The 9,724-nt window shown below is 43.8% G+C and overlaps 1 protein-coding gene across 1 annotated transcript in view; it reads left to right on the forward strand.

Annotated features, from left to right (window-relative positions):
* TRABD2B (TraB domain containing 2B) overlaps positions 1-9,452 on the forward strand; it is a gene marked incomplete at its 3' end in the record, with an annotated part of 261,347 nt that extends 251,895 nt beyond the window's left edge. Inside the window, exon 7 of the mRNA XM_082054677.1 lies at positions 9,233-9,452. Coding sequence (XP_081910803.1) covers positions 9,233-9,452 — 220 coding nt within the window. The remainder of the gene's footprint in view (positions 1-9,232) is intronic.
* Positions 9,453-9,724: the final 272 nt, after the last annotated feature.

Below are 9,724 nucleotides of genomic sequence, written 5' to 3' on the forward strand. Positions count from 1 at the left end.
GGGGCTTTCAGCGGGTTTGGAAGTGCTGGGGCTGGTATCATCACAATTGCTTCATAGCATATTGGAGGGACCCAAACCTTGTGGGCAATGCAGCAATTTAATATCCGTGGCATTTCTGCCTGGTCGATATACCCCATGAACTGGTTTTGTTTTTTTTTTTTAATTTATTTTGAGAGTGAGTCCATTGGAAAGAAAAAGAAGCCAGTGCTTTTGTTAGTGGAACAAGCTTGAATTCAATACTGCTCCAAATAACAGGTTCAAAGATCTGACCCAACCTTAATTATTCTTACTAAGAGAGACTCTGGAAAAATCCAAGCAGTGAGCAGGAAAGCAAGCCCAGTGAATTAGAGAGAAAAATGCGATACAGACTAAGTGGAGAGAAAAACCGCTACGTGGAGATGGAAAAAGAGCAGGGAGAAGGAAAAAGGAGAATTAAAATCAAATGGAAAAATGCAGTATATTGGACATCCATTTAAGCCAGTTTATATTTTGTTTGCTCATTCTGTTCCTTAATACATTGCACAGCCATCTTAGTGGCAGTAATTGTGTGTCTTAGAGAACAGTCTTGGAGAAAATGCTGAATTTGACAGGATGTTTTAGGCATTTCCCCACTACTGCCTATTCTAAATCATTTTAAAATCTGGAGGGGAAAGTTGATATCTTTTACAGTGTTTTACAAGAAAGTGACAAGGTCAAATACATACATCTCTATGAATGTATGTGTTCCCCAAGCACATCTAAACATGCACAGTTAATTGTGTGCATCTGCAAAAAATATTTGAGCCATAGGGCCCACACAATGCCAAACAAACACTTGAGTGCACATAGGAGAGGGCAGACCAAGTCACTCTGGTTCTAATTAATTGAAGGGTTGAGCCCAAGACGTAGAATATGGGTTATGATTTTGACCACCCCAAAAAATGCAAATTGTTTCGCATGTAGGGCCATATTGGTGAGCGCAGGCAGTTGCAAAATGCAGACGAGATATTCTGCTCACGCTTGGCATTTGGTTTGAAACCACCTGATTGCAGCACCATCAAATGAACTGTAGGTTTTGCATAGCAGGTTGCCCAAAAAATCTTCACAGATCCCATCACCGGCAAGATTTTTGCAATACTAACCCCATCTGTGTATGCACCCTTGATGCTCTTGCTTACTTTGGCGGTTGGAACTGCAATCATTATCAGTCCAAGGACCATCGCAACGTGTACTTGGTTATTTGAGCCGTTCTGATGAGTGCTGTAATTGCACATACAAATCAGGTACATGAGCAGATGTGTGCAGTGGGTGGGGGCGAGTTTGTGGATGTTTTTGAGCCCACATCACTATTTAGACTATCATGAGCACATCCTGGCTCGGATGTCTGTGCACAAGTGGTGAAACAAAGGGCTCTGCGCTATCCCCTGTTAGCAAGGGCCGGGCTCTGGGTAAAACTGGGATGCATTATCCCGGCTCTGTGATCGCCTCGTCCCAGCGCAGAACCATGAGGGGATATTCTTAGCATGTTAGAGAATCATCAAAGCATTTCTTAGAAGGGCAAAGGAAAGAGCTAATGTTGTCGTCTCCTGCCTTGGGACCACCCAGACACTCTACAACAAATCATAGGTCTTCAGCTACAGTATCTTGAATTATTGTTCGCAGAGATTTTAAATAATTTATTTTTTTTTTTCTTTTTTAAAAGGATGACATGTAGTTTCCTGACGGGCTGGTTTTAATAAGGTCAAAATCTTTGTTGTTGCCAAATCAGAGAGGACTGTAACATCTTTAAGTCATTAGATGGGAATGGGGTAATTACTCAGAGGGTGTGCTTCAAAGGTTATTGGTTTTTACAATGTTCTGTGTTTTTACACCATTCTGCAGTTGTCTGGAAAGGAGCGATGGGCCTGATTCTGCTGCTGCCACATGTGTGGGTGCACGGTTTGTATCTGCAGGGTTTTCCTGAAGGATATCAGGGCGGGAGTTTGAAAAGGGCCGTACGCAATCTCCCCTGGGGATGGGGAAAGCTGAACCTGACTGAACGTGCAGGAAACTTTAACACGTGCTCAAAGTTCGTTTCAGAAAAGGGTCCTCAGGCTGTGCTGGAGTTGTTTCTTGCCTGCTCCTTCCCTACCTGCATCTGCATGTCCACCTTTGCTCCACCTGTGGCTTGAGAGATGTTCTGCATTTTAGGAAGCATTTGCATGTGGCCTCGCTGCAGGGCAGTGTCACTCTGGGGCTGAATTTGTCATCGTGGAGGTATTTTGCAGGTGGCCTGGGCAATCGGGACCTGCAAATCACAGTGAGAGCCTGCAAAAACGCTTCATGTTGGGTTAATGCTGGTGGTGTCACACTAACACTTCGAGGTCTTGACTCAGATCAGAGTCAGGGGAGTAGTAGAAGTGAAGTGATTTAACAAGGTTTTGATGGTTCCTTGGTGGGTGACACAGGGATAGAAACCAAATCTCTTGGCTTCCAGCCCATGGCCCATCCAGAGCAGGGGTCAAAACTGCACTAGAGGCATTTGAGCTGGGTTTCAACATTAAACCTCCTCCTGCTTATGCCAGGTAAGCCACCTTCTCCTCCTTTGTGCCAGAGCTCAGAGCTAAGACCCTACAGAGGGGACACCAAGCCCCGCCATGCCAATTGTTGGGGAGCTGCTAAGGGACCGAGGAGGGGAACTGTGTCCCCACCAGCTGTTGCTTTTTGCGCTGCAGAATCAGCAGTTTTCCTTTTCCACACCCCGTGGCTTCATCCCAGTTTAGGAACCTGTCCTTACCAGTCAAAGCCCTCACTGGGGCTAAGAGCTTGGCAGGGGTTCAGGAGACCCGAATTCCAGAGATAGAGATCTTCAGAAGCAGCCCATCTTGCCTACCTTGGAGACATGACGTTAGGGGGAAAGGATTGTCCTCTTGAGACATCTTGTTCTCCTTGAACTGTAGCAGAAACACAGTTGAATAGCTCCAACTATAAGCTTGCATCTGAGATGGCTGCAGTTGATCTCATTCTTTAAATCCTATTAAAGGTCAGGGCATCAGAAGGACCACCCATGATTCTCTTTGGTGGCATCGTATGCCTGTCCCGCTGACAGCCTCAGGTCCAGTGTGTTCGGGAGGTGCTTCCCATTGTTTCCCCATCCATCGCATCCCTGCACACCCTTGCTTGCTGTCAGGCTTTAGAGGTGCCAGAGCTTTAAAATAAGGCTGGATCAGAGCTTGACATTCCTCGCAGGTGTGCAAACGGTTCCCATTTGAGCCTTGTCAGAAGGAGAGCTCATGTCGGCAGCAGCGGCTTGTCGAAGTGCTCCCGGTGCTGCTGCCTGACGCCTCTGTGGAAAACGGCCAGAGATCTGTGCTCCCAGTTACCCTGGGGAAAGGGAGAGTAGCAGAGATAAGGCCCCTTTGGCTCATCCCGTCTTCTCTGTTGGCCACAAACCAGTGTGTGACATTGCTTACTCATCCAGACGTGCAAAGGCAGTTTACTGCACTACTGCAAATAAGCAGTGGGCTCCTCTGGACCAAAGCTGGATTCCATAATCAGATCCAGGTTGGATTATTCTTTTTTAATGAACTGAACCTTGTGAATGCATGAGCCTCCTGGCCTTGATCCCACAAAGGGCTTTAGGATGTGCAGAGCTGTAGGTATGTGAGTATTAGCCTTGCTGGGAGCACTTGTGTACTTTGGGTGTTTAGCATCCTTCTAGTCTGAGGTCAGGAGACTCAGCATCTTGAAGGATTCTGCTGCAAAAACGGTGTCTGTAAGGACAGTGGTGATGAAGAGGTAGATGAAGCTTGCGGGGCATAAGGGCTACGCTGATCTAAAGAATTTCTTGCAAAAAAACCATCAAAAACGAATATGAAAATTTCAGGAGATGGGGACTTCACCTTCCTTTGAAGAGGTTACTCTAGTGGTCTTCACAGTTAAGTCCTTGTCACTTATTTCTAGTGTGATTTTTTTTTTTCCAACCCCTAACATACTCTTTTTTCCTCTTAGTTTAGTACCGACTCTTTCCTTTCAAACGTGTGGTCAGACTTCTTGCCAGCCAGCCTGTTTACATACTGCACCGAGTTGGTCCCAGGGCTTTAAGCAGATGTATTTTTCAAGTCTTGATTAATAAATTTCGGTGACATAAATAGGTCTGGTTAGTTCCAAGAATAATTGTCTTCACTAGAGGAACATTATTTCTGATCACCAGAAAAATGATGTGATCAACTCCTTTCACATCTGTTCATTAAATGAAACAGGAAAAAAAAATAGGGCAAAATTTGTTTGAAAAGAAACAGGAAGCATATGCTTAATATCACTTTTAAAAAAAACCCTGGCCATCATAAGGTTAACATCAAATCACAAATGCAAAACAGCCATTATTGTATTTACTCAAAAATTTTCTTTCAGTTTACTAGCTCTTGGGGTTTTTTTTTCCATTGAAACATGCATTTTTTTTATTCAGGGTTCAATTTATGCTGGCACGTTGTCTTGATAAGCGTCTTTCATCAGATGCTATTGTAAGAAAGGCTGGCTGAATCCACATTTGTTTACATTTATTAGAAATAGTTGTCATGTGTTTGTATAGCTCCTTTGATCCAGGAAAAAACAAAAAAACCTAAATATTTTGTAAGTTATGCTTAAAGGGGTCACTTCTTCAGCCCTGAACAGAAACCGTGTTGGGCTGAGGCAGATTAAAAACGCAGAGCAATATCTCTATAATTTGGTCACTCCTCACCCCCTCCGAGCACCCTCAGTTCTCCATGAGCTTCAGGGCAGTTACCGGCACCATAAAGGTGGTTTGGACTTTGGGGGCAAAAGGTAGTGAAAAGACCATCTTCCTAGATATTGCATGTTTTTCATGTACTTTCTTTTGCTTTGCAAGTAAAGCAGCAGTTGTACCTGCTGCACAAAGCATGGGGCTGCAAATACCTCAAACTACTGTTTGGGGCATCTCAGTCCAAAGAAGACAGAGATCAACTAAGCAGAAGGGATGGAGGGAGAGCAGCTGAGGGCTTGTGGAGAAAGGTGAAGGGAATTGCTTGTTCAAATCAGGAAACACGGGTAAGTCTTCAAACCGTGTGAAAGGCTGCTGAGAAGAGGAAGGGAATAAACCTGTCCATGGGGACAGGAGAAACCACGAACTTGCACCGTGGCAAGGGAGATTGGGTGAAACGTTAGGCAGTAATTTGGGACGTCAGGAATAGCGAAACGTTGGAATAGATGTCTACAGAGACTCTGGAATTGCTATCATTGTAGGGTTTTTTTGGAGAATGGATTAGATGTATGTGTCAAGAGGGGTTTAGATCTTGTTCCTGGTTTTGGGACAGATGGACAAGAAAGTCCCAACTGGTCTTATCATCTGTTATTCTGCTCTAGTGTTGCATGTGGTCAGATGAGCCCTGCTTATATGGATAAACCAAGTCACACTAAAACTTTGCTTAATTGCTCCTTGTAAAGTCTTTGCAAACTAAGCCAGAACACAAAGTCCCCCAAAGGGTTGCATGCCTTTGTTTTATTTTTTCGGTTCTAAAATGCTCAAAATTACCAAGGTGCTTCAGCATATCCCCAGTGTTAAGGACTCAGATCATGTAATTGGATTCAGTAGGGTCTGTTCACAAAGCCTGTGCCTGGGGCCCCATTGTAGGGGAAAGTTTTACACGTTCTAATGATAGTAAGACAATGTATGACTAATGCACGGATTTGAAAAACTGCCCTATTATCTGATCAAAACTACAAGCTCATGAATATGATACCGCAGGTCATTTGGCTAAAAGATAACTGGAGTCTTCCAAATTTTTAAAACAATCCCATACACAGAAGCAAAAAAGAGAGGTATGAACAGTGAAGCCAGTGGTTGCCTGTTCCCCACAGATCATGTGGAAGGTTTTATTAAAAGCATTTTCATCAGACACCAAAGACCCAAATACAGATTATCCTGAGCTGGCAAGAGAAGGCGCAGTAATAATTTAGATGATTATCCCTCAGATCTGTGATTCATTTTTATTATTCTCTGTGTACATTTCAGGCACGATCAAAACCTCCCTGGGGATGATGGAAAGTTCCCAGTTGAGTTGAGGGGACTGTGCTGCTCTCATCCTCAGGGAAGGTCTGAGTGTCGGTGGATCCTATGTGCACGTCCAAAAAGCTCAGAGGGAGTTTGGAGAAGTCATCTCCTGACACCAGGGCCACCTCTAAGATTAGGTCGTAACCTAACCTGGTCCCTTTCTAACCCTTGGAAGAGAAAGACCTCCCAAGTAAGAGTATGAACCTGCTAGAGACCTGCACTGGGATGGACCATTTTCTGGAGAGGTTTCTCTGCCCGTTCACTACAGAACAGCCTAGTTACAAACTTGGACCAGAGGTTTTACAAGGAGTTTTGTAGCATCTGGTAAAAGGGATCATTCTCTTTCAATATCTCTAAACCATCTTGGCAGGCAGAGTTGCATTTAAGACAAAGTCTTACATGGGTAAACTGTGATTCATGTGCTGTTAGCATGCTTGGTACACATTAATGGAAATGCGCTGTTTTTCTCTTGTACAGCACTTCGGGATTTTTTTTTTTTAGAACAAAAAAACCCCACCTACCACTACATTTTAACAAGGAAGACTTGATAGAAATCTGATGTCTTGAAAACAGAAAATGACCTCACTGTCTGAGAAGAGTGGTCAGAAATTCTCATGTCTTTTGACAGGAAATCCTGGGATTTTAAGTAAACTGTAAGGGGTTTTTTCCTCAAAAAAAAATTACTTGTTTTCAAGGGAGGAAAAAAGAATCAACAACAAAACACTTCTGGCAGTTGACTGGAAAATGGCAACATCATAGAAACCTAAAACGTTGATTTAAGGCTGCTTTAGGAATTCCTTAGATGTAGTTGGCTCATGAACGGGCCTGTGATTCTTTTATGGGTTCCCTGACCAGCCCGTGTCCCCACGGGCCGGCTCACACAATACAGCCCTGAGGTGCAGAAAGGCAGTTTGCGCAAAGGACGTTTTAATCTGGCTGGAGGATCGAGTCCGCAGAATGTGTCGAGCGAGATACACCCAAACTGCAAGTATGAATGGCATTTTGGCAATGTTGTGAAAATTGAAATTGAAAGCCAGACCCTCCTTGCAGTTTAAGATTTAACTTAAGGCTAAATTGTGTAGTTGTGTAAAGCGATAAATGGTAACCTAGAGATGAGTACAAGCACCTACTCATACTTACCTTAGGGAAAACTGTTACGGGGGGGTGGAAATAGTGTGATCCCCGTGTTAGATCTGTGCAACACAACATCACTCAGCAGGATAAACGAGACCTGGATCAGAAGCTGGCGTATGACTGCATTTCTGTTGTATTAATCAGAGCGTGTAGTACTTAGTTTTGTCAGAAATGTGCTTTAATGATGCTTTATATTCACTGTGGGAAGGCCATTCATATTTGATGTCACATATATTACAGGAGCTCAGATAGACAGTACCTAATCTGGTATCATTTTTGCCAGCAGTAAGTTCACCACTCGAAGCTGGGCAGATTTGAAACAGCAGCGTTAGCTTATCCCAGATCAACTCTTTGTGTTGTGAGTGCTGCGGTTTTGATGCAATATAGCAGAAGTTGTAAAGCTATGTGTCTTGCATCGTCAGTTCAAGACAGAAAGCAACCGTTCACTATGGGAATTTAGATAAGAGCTTTCTCTAGCAGGGCCTGATTTCCGAATTTTCTATTTGCAGCAGTTAGTTCTTCTGGAATGAGCACCGCTTCCCACCGTCAAAGTCCTTAATACTGGTCAGATGGACTGTCTGCTTCCATGAAGCAATTCCCATGTCTTCAATTCTAGATTGCCTTTCCTTTTTACTCTAATTCACTGCACATGAGTTAAGATCACTTCTAGTTACAGAACAGCTCTCCCACCCAGAAGATGTGGTAGGGATGAGGGAAGAAATGAAGTTAATTATGCCAAGCCCCAGGATGAAGTGTGGCGTGCAGTGATTGTGTGTTGGGTTGGATGTTGACCCATGTGTGTTCAACCACTGCCTCTTCTGGGTGGACTCTGAGCTCCTCACAGCTTGCGATTGACTCAATGCGTTTGAAACATCTATCTTGTTATTGTTCAGACAAAGAAAGACAAGAGCCTTCTCTATTTCTGTGCATGAATCTGGAGGAAGGTATTGTTCCTTTTGTCTGATATTATGCAAGACACAGCCTTGTTACTCCAAGGTCAAGGTCTCAGATACTGCAGCTAAATATTTATAGGACTGCATAACTTCTTACCCCATAGGAAAAAGAATGGTTATCTTCAGTGCCTCCAAACCCTCTTTATGGAAGATTTTAAAAGTAACACAGAGAATCTTCAGTTATTAGTGTCACGTCTTGTTTTCAGGGAAAATGGTATTTTTTCTCCTTGCACCAGAGCCTTGTTTCTAAATCCAGAAGCCACCTCGCATAGTCCTCGTGGCCAGTTGTGCTGCTCTGTGACAGCTGCTGGATTGTGGATCATCAATATTGCATGCAATGGAATTATTTTATGAAATGGAGATTAGAATTTGAAACTTCCAAATCAATTGTAAATTGACCTTTTTTGACCCTGAGTGTCATGGGAATCGTGATGGTTTCCAACCCGCCCATTCAAATCAAAGTACTAACTCAAGCTACAATCAATAAGCAATCGCGCTGCTATTGAGGCAAATCCAGAGACAGGGAAACTACACTGAGTCTGGTTTTGGTATTGCGATACGATCCAAAATGTCTTAAAGCCACGAAAAGAAATGAAGCTGCTTGGTCTCCTGTGCTCAAGGTTATCAGATGTGTAGTGAGATCCTGGGAAATTCCTTATGGCTCGTGAAAAGGGAGAAAGACAAGTTTTGTGGCCTCTCCTGGATCTTGTATTCAGTCTATGGTAAGTCTCATCTCTGAGACATGACACATTTTGAGACCTTTGGTGGCAAGAAGGTGCCTAGGAATATAAAAACAGTGTCATCTTGGGTCAGCACAAAAATACACCTGTCTCTCATACTGGCCAACAGCATATGCTTAAAAAAATAAATGCTATAATATCAAGAGTGGTCCTTCCTTTGGCCATATTCTACCAGCAGCTGGAAGTTGAGGGACATCCTGAACCAGAGCTGTTTCCAGACCATCACACTTAGCAGCCCCCAGGGACCTCCCTGCCTCACATGTGCAAACACTAATGACAATTGTGATTGTCATTGCTGTTGTTACTGCCACCTGGGATGACTGCTCGCAGAGTAAAGGGTTCTCCTGTTTAATTCCTTCTCCTGTGTTTTCTTCTAGCACCACCACGTTGCCTTCCTATATTAGGATAACCAATGGCTACATCACAGTCAAACCCCCCATCTGGATTTCAAACCGGCTGGACCAGAGGCCGCGTCCGGATCGCCCGTCCCAGCCCCAGCCCAGGAGCTCAGCACCAGCGCGCCGCCTGTGGCCACCACTGACCTCCCTCTGCCTGGCCACGGCTGCTTTGCTCCTCAATCTACTGCAGCCATCCTGACCACATTAGTATTACGTGCAATCCCTTTGGAAATAGAAAAGAGAGCTAATTTATGAACGAATCGGAGGTTATGACAACAACAGTCACAAACTGGACCTTCTCGGTGAATCAGTAGTGCCTTCTAGCTGATTTTGTCTCTTTGCCCAGATGCATTTTGAAACTCTAAAGCTTTATTGTAACACTGACTTACATCTTCTTTTTGTAGAAGGATCTTTATTTCCCATAGTGCTATGGGGTTTTGTAAAATATACATGTTCATGTAAAGAAAAAAA

The sequence above is a fragment of the Streptopelia decaocto genome, assembly GCF_964273445.1.
Source record: "Streptopelia decaocto genome assembly, chromosome: 5".
Taxonomy (NCBI): domain Eukaryota; kingdom Metazoa; phylum Chordata; class Aves; order Columbiformes; family Columbidae; genus Streptopelia; species Streptopelia decaocto.